The sequence below is a fragment of the Dreissena polymorpha genome, chromosome 3 (assembly GCF_020536995.1).
Source record: "Dreissena polymorpha isolate Duluth1 chromosome 3, UMN_Dpol_1.0, whole genome shotgun sequence".
In the NCBI taxonomy this organism is placed as follows: Eukaryota; Metazoa; Mollusca; class Bivalvia; order Myida; family Dreissenidae; genus Dreissena; species Dreissena polymorpha.
In genome coordinates, this window is record NC_068357.1 from 24,890,790 (window position 1) to 24,907,557 (window position 16,768).

The 16,768-nt window shown below is 37.3% G+C and overlaps 1 protein-coding gene across 4 annotated transcripts in view; it reads left to right on the forward strand.

Moving 5' to 3' along the window:
- The first annotated feature begins 5,893 nt into the window (after positions 1-5,893).
- Positions 5,894-16,768, forward strand: part of LOC127873326 (patatin-like phospholipase domain-containing protein 7) — a 97,460-nt gene continuing 86,585 nt past the window's right edge. For 3 of the 4 annotated variants that reach the window (XM_052417154.1, XM_052417153.1, XM_052417151.1), the window contains exons 1-3: positions 5,894-6,031; positions 15,047-15,128; positions 15,891-15,985. In XM_052417154.1, the coding sequence (XP_052273114.1) occupies positions 5,924-6,031; positions 15,047-15,128; positions 15,891-15,985 (285 nt within the window). In that variant the 5' untranslated portion in view covers positions 5,894-5,923. The remainder of the gene's footprint in view (positions 6,032-15,046; positions 15,129-15,890; positions 15,986-16,768) is intronic. The other variant, XM_052417152.1, reaches the window with a different exon arrangement.

Below are 16,768 nucleotides of genomic sequence, written 5' to 3' on the forward strand. Positions count from 1 at the left end.
CCCCCCCCTCTCCCCCAGATCACCTCCAAGTTTGTATGTATGCCTTAATTGAAATAAAAAGATTACAGCCTATACCTTGGACAGGCATCTTGACATTTCAGGCTCAGCAATATATTTTCATTGTGTATGAGAGTCTGGCTATAATAATCATTGTTCTCACAAGGTTACGTTTAAATTGTGAAAATACTGTTATAAACTTTGATGTTGTAACCTCCGAGCACGGACTCGTCAACATACGCTCCGTGCTCCAAGGGAGGAGCTTAGACGCTTTAGAGGAGTTGTTTATTAAATTATTATAAGGACTTATTATTTAAAGGAATAATTAATATTTCCCGTTGTTTTAGTGTATTTTGGAAGAAGCCGAAATTTTAAATTTATTACTTATGACTATGAACATATACCTTAATCAAAGAGCAAGGGAATCGTAGGTGACCAACAACTGTTAGTGGGTAATAGTAATCTAAGTTACTAATAGACCTTTAAAATCATACCTCCTTGGTCATATCGAATTCCATATATACCTTGCAAAGTTACAGAGACTGCGAGAGTAAGCAAAAGTCCTTGATCTTGAAGAATGATCATTGCAGTTCTCTGGGGAGCATGGCAGTAACTGATGAAAGCAAACAGTTGTATGATGACGGAAAGTCATATTCTGAGGTAATATAAAAATCAACACAGGCAATTAACAGTACACAAGTTACCGAAATGAAAACCGTTAACATTTTAATTGGATGCCATCTTGACCAAGGATTTGTAACATAATTTGGTCATGAAGAATAATCGTCTTACGTTATCTCGACGTGTGTTGAGATTTGTCGGAAGGACACCAGTTTCTGATTTATTTTCTGACAACTCCACTTTAAGATGTTGAACTAGATAACCACACTCGTTTTAAATCCTGGTTTTGTCTTTTGTCAAGTATTTTAGTTCTAGCGACAGCGATTCTATCTTGATTTACAAGTGACAATTTCAAAAATGCCTATTGCGCTAAAAGGTCAATAACTCTTGACTATGTCATGGAACCACTTAGATATACCAAAATATGCAGAACCGCATGTTCATATAACCGTAAATAAGTTTGTACAGTGTTGTCACTCCAGAGGAATAACTGTTCGGGAGTAACGCGCGAAACCATTTAAAAAATGGTTTATTTTTGCTAAAAGAGGCGAAGTCAGCAAATGTCGAACAAACTAACGCGCCAAACTAACATGGATCGCACTTTAACGAACGTTTCATCATCCCAGCAGCAGAGCAACAATACTTATTGAGCAATGTGTGACCGAGGGACCATCTACCCACCCCCTCCCCACACAATCGCGCCGAAACTCGGCATTATTGCTGCATACATCCAGACGGCATACGGACGGATGGTTCTGGTATATGTCTCTCTTAAACGTGATCAGTATGTGATGTCCTTAAACTAATGAGCATTAGCACTATATTATAAGCAGACCAACACCTAATAATAACTATATGTTTTTGAAATGTTACAGGAGCTTCAAGCCGAAAAAGTCGCATGCATCAGAATGTCTAAGTTTCTAAAGAAAACAAAAACACCCAGCGGTGACTCTACATATGTTTGAACAGTTTCGTTACTAAAGCTGAAAATCTTTTTGGGAGCTCTGAACGCTCATTCAAAATTATATTTATTTAGTTCATTTAGTTGTTCAATGGCTGATTTAGATCAATAAATTCGGTAATGTCGAAAAACGCGCAACACATTACCCAGATGTCGTTAAGTGGCAAAGACGCAATACTTATCGAGTTATTTGCAACACACAAATCCGACGAACGGACGAAAATAGCTACATGTACTCTGTACCCCCCCCCCCCCCCACCCCCCTCACGATAACACGACGTTGCGATAACTATTTGCCCTACTTTTAAGTAAAAGGTGATAATTAAATGTTGTCCTTAAAATGATAAGTATCGTTTTAAGCAGATTCATGTTTTATTTCAAGGCTCCGTTTTTGAATAGGTAAGGTAATGATGCTTCCAGTTGATAAAAAAATCGCGTACATTTTCATGTTTATATTTTCTCAAGCAAATATTAACACCAAGCGGTGTCCCGCAAGTGATGGTAATATCTTATTCGTAGACCAACATTCATGGCAATGCATTTTGGCCACTATATATGGTCTCAAAGACGCACCGTTTCACCTTCATGATGGTCTTCATTGCGAATCGTAATCAAAACACCGCGTTAGAAAATGGAAAGTCACAGCGTACGGCGTTGCCAAGCAAAGCGTATTTCAAATCTATCAGAGCGTCATTTGCTCAACGCGAAACTTGACATAATTATTCCCATCAGTTTCTATGGAGCCAGCACAACGTCCTCAAATTGTCGTAACGTCGTCCTTGTCGCGTTATAAAAGCGTCAACACATCGTCCCTGGAACGTTCAAGGCTTTTTCGCTGCACGAAAGACGTTGCTTCAGTGCGCACACTACGGTTTTAATGATTTGAATAGGGAATTCGCATCTTTCCAAGCGTCAACACCACGACAGAAAAGCGAGGAAATGCAAGGAAGACTATTACACCTAGATCGACGGCGATATAATGCGGGTCAAACACAAACAAACATGCAGGAATGGAAAGCTAACTTGTACTCCGCTAGCGACATATATTACATGCCTATCACTTTTGGAACCATTACATCACAACCAAGTCATGGCCTGTAACAGAATTCCACCCACCCCAACCCCCAAACACACAATATACAGCGTATGTTGAACATGTTCAAAATGATCGCCGCGACATGGTGTCCTGTGCGATGACAAGCATCCCCACATTATTGTCAAAACATTGCTAGCGGCCTCACAGCACCCAACTCGGCGCTCTGTGAATTTTGGACATGCGTGACTGCATGTGTTCTGTTGTCACACTGCCAAGTATTCGTTTGTTTCCCCCAATAACTTTATGTGCTACTCTAAATTCCGACATACACGAGGAATTTAAATAAATTATCGCTTTAAATTGATTAGTTGTTAATAAATGGTCAAACAGCTTATTACAGAACATAATGTGTTTCAAATGTTCTTTTTCTATATTTTTGTAAAATGTGATGTAAATGCATGATACATACACACAAAAAGCCATTTTAAATACACGAACTTTAACTTATTCGTTATGTGATATACATTTAAATCCTCTGTAACAAACCTGTGCATAGTATTTACCGGTAGTAATCTTACAGCTCATGAGCTTATAGGACGTTTTTTACTGAATACGTGTGGTGTTCTCATGGCCTTCATGTTTGTTTTTACGGTAAGCTTTAAATTTTGCATCAGACATTAACGTACGTACGTTCAGTTGACTGGGCGGCCATGCATCGTTAATAATTCATCACGTCATCAAGATACGTGTGATGTACGTTTGTAGCGCCAGAGTTGCCGTGTGCAAGAATTCACGGTGATTTGGTGAATGGCTTACGATAACTTGTGATAAACATGAAGTTGCAAAACATACATGCGCATTCAATGCAAGAAAAGTGGGTCGGCGCCCCATGAGTCGTGTGTATATGATATGTGTTTATTAGTTAGATATTCAATTTCAAGTCCTAATTCGTTGGTTTCACTCCTATACTCTCGCTGTGTTCCAATATGTTTTAAGCATTTTCTTGTATAATTTTATTCTTTTGTTATTAAAATATACTTATCATTCATCTCGGGAAGACACCTGGTTCTCACCGGATACTTAAATCTCACCTCTGGTTCGGGGATATTGACCCATCCACACCCTGGTAACCGCTTCAGCTGGCGAACGAAATGAAGTGAGGGAACTGGGTCGTTTCGTTCGACCAATTGTTAGTTCTTGGAGATGAAACAAAGACCGCAAAGATCGGCGTAAGTACGTAATAAGGAAATGATGAGGAAAACCCCACTAAATACCAAGGCGGATCGGTCGGAACCAGGAATAACAACGACCTCGCACTCAACTGTCAGTCTCCATTGCGGATTTAGCTACTGAAGCTAATCAATCGATCAAGTTGGCGACAAAGGGAACGTACATACGAACGTGGAACGTAAGAACACTCAATTCGTGCGGGAATTTCCACGAAGTGAAGCCCAAGCTGAAGCGCTACCGCTGAGACATCATCAGACTAGCCGAGGTCTGGTGGCTAGGCTTCGGTGAAACATCAACAGACGAAGAGCACAAGATATGGTTCAGCGTGGAGGATTCTAAATATCCCCACGGGGTTGTTTTCATCGTTAGAAAGGAGGTACTCAGCAGCGTCGTCAGTTGCACCCAGTCTCAAGCAGGTTTTTTTCATCGATATATTAGCGAGACCTCGATCGCAACACTCCCATGATACATGTCTACGCACCAACATCAAACTACGAAGAGGCGGAGTTTTAACAGTTATGTTCGGAAGAAGTGCGCATCATTGACAAGTTTCCGAAGAAATAAATCCTCATTGTGGAATACTTGTCAGGAACAGTAGGTAGATTTGGCACAAGAAGGACCAACGACAGAGGGTTTATACCTCTTGAGTTCGCCACAACTCGATCACCCTGGACAACACTCTGTTCCCACAAAAAACACTCCGCAACCACAACCAGATCGATTTCATATAGGCGCCGAAACGGTTCGATATCAGTATCAAAAAGGCGAATACAATAACGTTTCTTGGCGAAAACATCGGCAGTGACCATGACTAAGTTCTAACCATACAGCTGAAATACAAGAAATAGCGCATCACCAAGAACCTTTGCATTAGATTTGGCTGGGAGAAACTGAAAGATCCAGGACAGATAGGTGGCAAGTTTGCAGCCCTGATCATCCTAGACAATGATATCGACACCATCAACAACAACATCAATGGGGTCCTGCTGTCCTCGGCTGAATAAGTTTCTGGGTTAGAGAGAATGAAGAACCAGACATGAGTGACGACAGAGATAATGTACCTCTGTAACACAAGAAACGAGCTGAGCAATTAGAAGTCCGCCAGCCTGGACTCTAGGACAGAATATTAGAAAGCCAACTGGGTGTTAACGAAGAAAATGATAGGAGCAGTGGGGTTCGGAGCAATGAATCAACAATTACAAAGAGATGACTTCAGAAATTTAAGCAGTAAAAGGCCTTCAACACCCTCAAGACCCTCACACAAACAAGTTAGCAGGAGGTCAATGTTATAGCAGAGGCTGACGGGAACCTCCTTACCGAGCGTGCCACAGTTCTGAACAGGTGGACTTAATACTGCAACGACCTATATAACTGCCCGCCTCAACCAAACCATTTGTCTCCATCAGAACGTTTCAAATCAAGAAGCGAACGACGAAAGGCCGTTCATACTTAAGGCAGAGATCTGAAGTATGAGGTAGAACAAGTGGTCCAGGTATAGGACACAGTCTCTTGTCATCCCCCTACCAAAAAGGGCAATCTCAAGCACCATCAGACTCATAAGCTACTCCAACAAAACAGTCAGAAGAAATTCTGGATGGACAATGTGAAAAAGTGGACGAGCGACTCTCCGCGCCCACAACGTAAGTCGACAGTCACACAAAAACGGTCATACCAGTCAAGACAATCATGATGATGATGATGATGATGGTGTAAATCAATACATATTATGTGAATGCCGAATTCGAAGTAAAAAATGGCAATAACACATGAATGATCTTCACAAAACGAACGGGTGCGTTTATTTAACTATCTCAAAACTTCGAGTTGGTCATCCCGTTGAAGATTACAAAATGTTTGTGGTTATTTGATGAGTAAAAGGGTCAGTCGATCGATCGATCAATGGACGAATGGACGCAGGTGTGCAAGAAAATATGGACAGTTAAAGTAACCCTTATTAAAAGTTTGGTTTATCTAATTTACCAGAAGTCTCGGATCGTCATTACTTAGTTTTTTGTAACCCACACTCAATTTAGTTTCGTTGGGTTAATTTAAAAATAAATAACGCAAACTATGTCAAAATGTCTCTAGAAGAAGACTTTATCCATTTTAAGGATAAAATTAGTAGCATTGAAGAAGAAATTAAACGACAAGTTACAGAAAGATTGGCCAAATATGATCTTACACTGGTAGGATTTTTTAAATGGTTTTCTCTATTCTCTAACAATATTTGCAAGTATCAATAGACCCATTACTGCATTAGGCTAAAGAAAATTAAACCCCGGACAATCGCTCCCATTGCTGCTGCGCTAATTTTTACAAGGCGGACAAGGTCCAGCTTGTCAAAATAATGTAGGACGCGACTTCCTGGTTTTCACACCATAATATACCTCACAATCAAATCCTCCACAGACGTTCATACACTACAAAATGACCTCATTTGCTTGGAAAAATGGGAGTCAGATTGGTCCATGGAATTCAACCCAGACAAGTGCGAAGTACTTAGAATCTTTCGCAAACGAAAGCCCATACTCTACCAATATAAACTTCACGGTATAGACCTCAAAACAACTGACGCAGCAAAATATCTAGGCGTAACAATAACAAACAATCTTACATGGACCAAACACATCAACAACATCACCTCAAAAGCAAACAACACCCCAAGATTCATTAAACGCAACATAAAAACCAAAAGTACCTTATCTATAAGGTAGAACAGGTCCAACGGTCAGCTGCCAGATACATCTACCTAGATTAGAGCTACACCAGTAGTGTGTCCAACATGATAACCTCCCTAAATTGGCAAACCCTTGAACAACACCGCAAACTAAGCGAAGTCACATTCATCTACAAGATCCACCACAACCTTGTACATGTTGACCACAACCACCTAATACCAACCAGAAACCTGAACTTCCTGATACCTTATTCTAAGACGAATTTCCATGCAAATTCCTGCTTCCCTAGGAGAGCATTCGTCTATGGAACAGCTTACCTGTCTCAATACAATCAAGCGCCAGCTTAAACATCTTTGCTGAGCAGCTTCCTCCAACCTTCAAATTCTAAATCATAGCTGTGCTTTTATCTTTTATCCTTGTATATTAGACTTATTTTTATCCTTTCCTAACACCCTGATTTTATACTGCACATAACAAAAATACTAACACTGTTTCCAGACAACGCGCCTGCTAATAATAATCGTTAACGATTGTCAGCAGTATAACATAGACATAGACAAAGCAACGTATCCCTTACTGTCATAGTATCAGTCCTCCTCATAGTATCGTATCTTTAACGAAAAAACCTTCAAGAAGTGCTTGAAAGTAAATGTTTTTCAATTTGTCTTCCTTTTCGTTTATTGTACTATATTCCTCCCTGGGGCATTGTCTTACAAGAAAAATGGTTTAAAAATAGCGGTGTGGCGCAGTTAAAATAATTTTTTAAACTATTAACAAATTCATTGTGGCCTATTTCGGTGCCATCCCTTCATTGAAAGCTTCAAGACTGGGAGCCATTACAAGGTGGTTAGGCATTTGGTTCCGCAGTCTTGTTGCTGACAGGAAGAAAGAGTGTCGGAGGTTGTCAATTCTGCAGAATGGTACTGCTGCCTCTTGTAGATGATAAAGAAGGGGGGAGGTATGGGGTCAGACAGAATGTAAATTGGGTTATTAATTATACGGTACATCATGGTAACCTGAGATGTTTGGCATCTCGCTTGAAGGGGCTGCCATCCAATGTCTGCTATCATCTGTGAGCTGCTGCTTGTGGCTCGGTAATCCCCTTTCACAAAGCGAGCAGCACGTCTCTGGACTGCTTCAAGTTTTAGAAGTTGTAATTTATTAAATGGTTATCCATGACTAGTGCTGCAACAATATACCGGTTTATCGGTATATATCGCAATACGCAATCCGCATATTGTATTGCGATACGATTTTCATCATACCGGTACGAACATTTTACAAAAACTCATTCACATTTCGTCCAGAAAAGCCATTCGAAATAATGATAACAAGGTAAACAAAACAAAGCAGTGTAAACAATTTTTTTCCATAAAAATAAGTGTTTTATACGGAGTAGCGTTGTTACATCGGAGCATTCGTTTGATGCTTTTGAACAGATTATCGTTGAATTAATTGCGGACAGCTGTAAATGTTTTGTTCGATTCTGAATTGAGCATTATTAAATTTGTATTCCGAATTTCGGAATTACGCTTCCAAATTTTAATGCTAATGCGACAATTAAAATTCTAGCATCAAATAAAAAGTGCTTTATCCTTTGTCTCAATAAAAAGCGCGCGAAAATTATACAGACATGTAGAACGTGGCATAGAAAGTATGGGTGTATTTTGTGTTGTATAAAAACGGGAACTTCACATCAGGTGAATAACGAGTGTTCAGTGGAAAAACATGCCCCGGTTGGACGTTATTTCATCACATCTTTAAATAGTAACGAATGCCAAAATGTATTCGATACTTAAGAAAATTTGCCAATGTTTGTGTTTCTTGTTATTCTTGAGACATTTATAGTAAATATATACCATATTTTGCTTTAAAGCTGGAATATACGGGATTATCAAGTAATTGGCAAGTTATATTTTTGGTACAAGTTAGCAATATATTGCGATATATTGCAATACGGGTTTTTGAACTGACAATATATTGCAATACGGTTTTTGGCGTATTGTTGCAGCACTATCCATGACTATGACAACGATCAATCACATGATTTTCAGTTTTTGTTGGAAAGAAGGTTATGTTTATTCTAGGATGATGCTATGATTTTTAATTACGTGACACACAATTATGATAGTTTGTTTATGGATTAATAGTAGTGTTATCAAATGATTTATATGCCACTTATTTTTGAATAAAAAGGAAAAATATTTTAAGAACAACATGAGCAAGAGTTTTGTTTTTCCATTAAGTTATTTTTTAGAACAAGCACATGCGCATATTAACAAATCTAAGCGACCAATCAGGTAGGCCTATACTAGGAGACGATTGTACATGGAACAGATTACTACAGGGAGCTTAGTCTAGCCAGTATTTTGTCAAAACATTGCCGATTTAAATGCAGTTTTGGATGTTTTGTCCAAGAATACTCATTGAGCTATAGATTGACATAAAACACATGCATGATTTTGTATTTGATCACTTTCAAAATTTGTATTTAGTATTCATTACGAGTGCCGATACTATGGATAAACATGTAAGGAGCGAACATCCGTCTTGTCAAAATTAACTAAGAAGCGATTGTCCGTGGAGGGGATTGTCAGGATACAAAGAAAATTCTATTTGGCTACAAATGAAAAGAAAATAGGTTGATTTGTTTAATATCCTGTTTGTATTTTTCATGCATGTAGAGGAGATATATTTTCAGTGGTCACTTTGCCACCCATGATTTATTAAGTCATTTTTTATCACTTATGTATTAAAATCAATAATATTAGAAACTAAGAAATATCTTTTATATAAACTAGTTGAAAAGTGACGTCATGGGCACCTGCTAATTTTAAACTCTGCCCAATGGGTGGCAAAAAGTGGTGTATTTATATATGCGCATATAGAAAAGTTGCAATAATCATAGTTTATATTCCCAATAAATCAAAACATTTAATGTTATTTTACACATCAATGTCTGTATAAAACAATAGTGTAAAAGAAAATGCATTATAAAGATTATACTGTTTTTAGCTCACCTGAGCGATAGCTCGAGGTGAGCTAATGTGATCACTCAGCGTCCGGCGTCCGTCCGTCCGTAAACAATTTGTAAACATCTTCTTCTACTAAACCATTGAGCCAATTTCAACTAAATTTCATGTGGAGCATCCCTAGGTCATGGGACAAAAGAATTGTTAAAAAAAATTTGATCACATAACCAAGATGGCCGCCATGACCATATATGGTAAAAACCTTAAAAAATCTTCTTGTCAGAAACCGCTCATCAGATTTTCAAAAAATTTCACAGGGATGACCTTTGAGGGCTCCCCTGAAAAAGTTGTTCAAAGAAATTTGATTCGTCAAAAAACATGGCCGCAGGAGCTCGTTGAACTTTGCATGTTTATTCGTTTTTGCCTATTTTGTGAAAACTTAAAAAAAACTTCCACATTTTTTGTCCGATCCTATCCAAATTTGCACAGTGTCTTTATATCAATGAGGACACGAACCCTACAAAAAATGAGCATTATTGGTCCATGAAGTACAGAATTACCTCCCCTTGAATTGAGAAAATGGTGTTTATGCAATAAAGTCCAAATTTTTCATCCAATTCTTTCCAAACTTGTAAGGATTTAGCATGGTTCAAACAAGGGAAACAACTACAGTTTATGCATGTTCTTTTTATTACAGGTTTGCCTCCCTTGAATTCATTCAAAATCTCATTTTACAGCAGAGATTCCAAATCTGACCTGTAAATGAGCCCCATATTTACTGCTGGTGCTATGTTACCTTTTCCCATTTGATCATTCTTAAGTATTGGTCTTGTAATGCTGCTACTGCTACTGCTACTACTACTACTACTACTACTACTACTGCTACTACTACTTCTACTACTACTACTACTACTACTACTACTACTACTACTTCTACTACTACTACCACTACTACTACTACTACTACTACTACTACTACTACTACTACTACTACTACTACTACTACTAGTACTACTACTACTAGTACTACTACCACCACCACCACCACCACGTCTACTATTACTACTTCTACTACTACTGCCACTACTACTACTACTTTTACCACTACTACTACTACTAATACTACTACTACCACTACTACTACTACTACTACTACTACTACTACTACTACTACTTCTACTACTACTACTACTACTACTTCTACTACTACTACTACTACTACTACAACTACTATTACTACTACTACTACTACTACTACTACTACTACTACTACACCACCACCACCACCACCACCACCACCATTCACAGTGACAAAAAACGTATTCACACAATGGCTGCTACTACAACTTATAGCCCATATAGGGGGGCATGCATGTTTTACAAACAGCCCTTGTTTCTGTGGGATTTTAACCACAACTGTTCATGTTTATCTCCGACACATATTTTTAGGTCACCTGTCATGAAGTGACACGGTGAGCTTATGTGATCGTGTGATGTCCGGCGTCCGTTGTGCGTGCCTGCATGTGTCCGTGCGTCCGTCCGTCAACAATTTGTTTGTGTAGACAGTAGAGGTCACAGTTTGCATCCAATCTTGATGAAATTTGGTCAAAATGTTTATCTTGATGAAATCCGGTTTGGGATTGTATTTGGGTCATCTGGGGTCAAAAAAAAGGTCACTAGGTCAAATAATAGAACAACCTTCTGTAGACAATAGAGGTCACAGTTTTCATCCAATCTTTATGAAATTTGGTCAGAATGTTTATCTTGATGAAATCTGGGTTGGGATTTTATTTGGGTCATCTGGGGTCAAAAACTAGGTCACTAGGTCAAATAATAGAAAAACCTTGTGTAGACATTAGAGATCACAGTTTTCATCCAACCTTTATGAAATTTGGTCAGAATTCTTGATGAAATCTGGGTGGGATTGTATTTGGGTCATCTGGGGTAAAAATCTAGGTCAAATAAATAGAAAAACCTTGTGTTGACAATAGAGGTCACAGTTTTCATCCAATATTTATGAACTGTGGTCAGAATGTTTATCTTGATGAAATCTGGATTGGGATTGTATTTGGGTCATCTAGAGTCAGGAACTAGGTCACTAGGTCAAATCATAGAAAAACATTGTGTAGACAATAGAGGTCATAGTTTTCATCTGATCTTAATGAGTCAGGTGAACGATTCAGGGCCATCATGGCCCTCTTGTTATTAATTGTTTTTATTTAAAATGAAATACGTACTGAACACACTGTTGGTTCTCTGTATTATGCAGTTACCAAAATAATACTCAAATCTTAGTGACATTTTTCTATAAGAAAAACCCTCAAACATCAAACACATATCAGAAATTTTTTAATTAATGTACTAATTTTTAAAACAAATAAGGATGAAAAATTAGATAAATTCCATGCACACAACAAAATAGTAACTGACTGTAATGGTATTTGTCTGGGAAAATTAAAACTGTAAATAATTTTTCGTGAGTAATTTGTTTGTTTTGCATCAATCTTAAATGCGCTGAGCATTTGTATTCCAGTTTTTAAATAGTGATCGAACCATCTGTCTGTCAGTCTGTCTTTTCGTCACACTTTGCGTTAAGTTTCTGCATTTAGGTTTCGAAAATTGCTTGTAACTTCTATGTCCCTTCAGATAGCAACTTGATATTTGGCATGCATGTGTATCTCAGGGAGCTGCACATTTTGAGTGGTGAAAGGTCAAGGTCATCCTTCAAGGTCAAAGGTCAATTATATGGATTCAAAGCGGCGCAGAAAGGGCATTGTGTTTCTGACAAACCCATCTCTTGTTATAAAGATGTAATTAATGTATCAATAAAAATATTATATTGGTACTAAATATGGTATCTAATAAATATTATTCAAATGTTTTTTTGAGCTCCACTGGCCAGAGGCCAGCGGGGCTTGTGTCATGGTCCTGTGTCCGTCATGCGTGCGTGTGTTAACTTTTTCTTTAAACATCTTCTTCTCCTAAACTACAAGCCCAATTCTGATAAAACTTCTCACAAATGTTCCTGGGGTGAACCTCTTTCAAATTTGTTCAAATTATGCCCCTGGGGTCAAATTTGACCCCGCCCCGGGTGTCAATAAATTTAACATATGCTTATATAAAGCCTATTTTGTGCAAACTTTAAAAATCTTCTTGTCCATAACAATTGAGCCTAGTGCTACCACATTAGGTATGTAGTGACATTTAATAGTTCTCTACTTTGTTTGTTCAAATTTTGCCCCTTGGGTCAAATTAGACCCTGCCCTGGGGGTCACAAAAATGAGCATATGCTTATATAAAGCCTATTTTGTGCAAACTTAAAAAATCTTTCTGTCCATAACTGTAGGGCCTAGGGCTACCAAATTTGGTATGTAGTGACATCTAATAGTTCTCTACTTAGTTTGTCCAAATTATACATCTGTGGTCAAATTTGACCCTGCCCCGGGGGTCATAAAAATGAACATACGCTAAATAAGGCCTATTTTGTGCAAACTTTAAAAATCTACTTGTCCATAACCGTATGGCATAGGGCTACCAAATTTTGTACATCTAATAGTCCTCTACCAAGTTTGTTCAAATTAAGCCCCTGGGATCAAATTTGAACATTCCCCAGGGGTCACAAAATTGAACATATGCTTATATTGGGCCTTTTTTGTGCAAACTTTAAAAATCTTTCTGTCCATTACCATTGGGCCTATTTCTACCAAATTTGGTATGTATTGAAATCTTAAAGTTCTCCACCAACTTTTTTCAAGTTATGCCCCTGGGGTCAAATTTGACCATGCCCGGGGGGTCACAAAAATGAACATATGCTTAAATAAGGCATATTTTGTGCAAACTTTAAAAATCTTCTTGTTCATAATTATAGAGCGCAGGGCTACTAAATTTGGTATGTAGTGACATCTAATTGTCCTCTACCAAATTTGTTAAATTATTCCCCTGGGCTCAAATTTAGGGGTCACAAAACTGAACATATGCTTATATAAAGCCTCTTTTGTGCAAACTTTAAACATCTTCCTGTCCATAACCATTGGGCCTAGTGCTACCAAATTTGGTATGTAGTGACATCTTATAGTTCTCTACCAAGTTTGTTCTAATTATGACCCTTGGGCCAAATTTATCCCTTGAAGGCTCCCATTAAAAGTTGTTCAAGAAAATTTGAATGGTCAAAAAACATGGCCACTGGAAGTCGTTGAAATTTGCAACTTTTTTCTTCTCAAACTAAAAGTTTATCAAAATACACTTGGAATAACTTTTAAATTATAAAAGATAAATGCATACATGTCGAGCGTAAAAGGTAGACCAACATGTTAACTATCCATAAATGTTAACCCTTTACCAAACGACACATTTTGGACTGCCCCAAATTGAAAGCGATTGCAGACAAGAAATAATATTGTAAAGGACTATTTTCAAAAACCAACATGACAGGTAACCAACGTCAGATGGAAAAAGTAAAGGAAAGTTAGGTCAAGCTAATTGTTTGTCATGATATCTCTTTAAACCTCACGCCATATGCAAGTAGTTTTGCCATAATCGCAACATCTTGATGAATTATAATTCAATTTTTTGTCTCATAAACATTTACTTTGTTTAACATACAACCTCTACAAAGATATCATTCCTACTGCCTTTCAGCACCTCATGAACCTGAAAAACTCGTAACTTTATGTTTCCTCAGGCAAATATCTTCTTTGTTCAATAAACAATTTCTTCACCACGTTTACAATCCTGCTACACTCACTTATGCCTCAAGAATGAAGTAAAGTTCAGGTGATCTACCTCATAAGGTATTTTGCATATGTCATGAACTATATAAGTAACAGAAACTTTGAAACCTACAAACACTTTTTGGAATTTTGTAAAAAGATTCATGATTGAATGAAGGAACTTTCATTAATCTTGTAGAACATGCGTAAATTTGATCTTCAGCATCTTAAAATATGTGAAATAGAAAGAACGACAATATCTTTTGGAAAGATAAATGTACCTACGTTATAAGCAAAGGACCTGTGTGACAATTCCCGGGCTTTTTAGTATGTTTAGTTAACACTGTAGTAACGTTTTCCATATATAATAATGCTCACCCTTCCAACTTTAAGCGCCCAGTGGGACGAGGGATAGAAAGAGAAAGTCACATGCTTGAGTATATTTCAGCCCATGCGCACTGCACGTTTTTTTCACATAAAAAAACTGTGGAGCGATATAGGGCCATGATGGCCCTCTTGTTTAATTTCTTATAGATTTCTTGACTCAACAGTTACACATGCCTGTTTTGATATGCTTTACGTCACTGTAACAGCATGCACTGAAAATCCTGAATGTAAACAATAAAAATCAACTGGTATTTAAGCCAAAATTAGACTGGTGGCAATATTTGAGTAATGTAATTTAATCACTCGTGCAAATGTAACACCATTGATAGAAATTAGTTAAGATTTTATAGTCATATATCTATGATCAAATTTATGAATTTATATTATAAAATTGGAATTTGTGTTCTGTATACATGTAGATCAATCTGTAAGATAATTCTGTCTATGATTTTCAGAGCATAGTGGTTGGAGTTTCTGTGGTGATTATTTCCACTCTGGGTATTCTTGTGTTTGGACTATGGAAGTTGAGAAAGAGGGGTCTGTATATTTTGTGTACAAGTACTTCAGTATTGTCTTTCTACTATATTGACCCATACATACATATTTTTCAAGATGACTATTTTGTTTGTAAGCATATGAAAGCTATTATGTATTAAACAATTTACCGGTATGCACATACATACTGGTAAACTTGCATTCTATAATTCAGTGTTGCCATCTGTGCATATATTAGTTAAAGCACACCTATTGCTTTTCGAAATTGGTTTACCTTTTGTATGACTTTTAAGTGCTGTTCCTTCAAAATAACATACAGTTCATGTCAATCTAATTAGTATACATGTAGTATTACCCAATAGACTAGTTATGCAGACCTGGCTTAGGATTGCTTTTTCTGTATAATAGTGATATGTATTTAATCATCCTTTTTACATTGCCAAACAAGGTGAAATTGTGATATCGGGACAAGTGTTCATAGAACACAGTTTGGTAATAACTAATGTCATAATCATAAATGTACTGAAAATGGAGGTCCTGTCCATTTGAGCCTCATTCTAGAAAATCCTCGCTTAAAACATGTGCGTTGTCATATCAGATTAACCCATGCAATCAGCACAGACTAAGTCTAGACTGGATTTTTACTATAGACTTCCTTCAAGCAAAAAATACCATACAAGTGGACAGTGTTGTCCCTGATAAGCCTGTGCAGATTGCAAAGGCTAATCTAGAACAAGACTTTACGCACATGCATTAAGCCAAGTTTTCTCAGAACAAGGCTCATTTGTTGGCTGGTTGTTGCAGCAGCTGCTCAGCAGACTCATGGATCTGGGCTCAAGAAGTTCCGCTTCAGAAAGAGGGAGAAAATCATGTTCTTTGGTCGCAAAATGCTGCGAAAGGTTTGTAGAAATATTATTTTAAAAGCTGGGTGATTTCTTCACTTTTCTAAAGACTACTTTAAATGAGTTTGTTTATGTCATGTGGGACTTAAAGGACTTGCACAGGCTTGTTGAAAATCAATGGAAACAAAATTAAATCATTGGTAAACTATTTAGAATCATTGGTAAGATTATGAATTGATACATTTATTGATTGATATATATTTTTTTTTAAGTATGTTATATAAAAGAATCACTGACAAATCTTTAAACTCTAATCATGTACACAAATATGTAATCTATGTATCTTGTATCATTATATTAATAAACAGTGATGTCTAGTTGCATCAGTGTTGAATTTGTCATTAAAATGTTCACAAACCATGTGAAAACCAATTGTAGAAATGTTGCTGTAATGGTTCTTGTAAAAGTGGAAAAAATATTGCATGGTGTGTATTACTTGTATATTTGTAATGGCAAAATCAATCTCTGGGGTAGTCCTAAATCCATTACTGGTTATCTTGTTCCTATGACCAGGCTTTGGAAAGCTAGACAATTTAGCCTGAGAACCTGTCTAGCCTCATAATCATTTATTTTTTTACCTGTGAGTCCTGCGTCCTGGACTCACAAAAACCTCAGAGGATGCAAAGTTTCGTATTATGTGTGTCCCAAAAATGCATTGAAATTTCTCAAAATGATATCGTTTAATATTTGGACTCATTCTTTCAATTCGGGGACTCATAGATTTGCAAGTAATCGAGTCCTAGGACTCAAATGAGAAAATTTGTAAAATTATCTCTACAT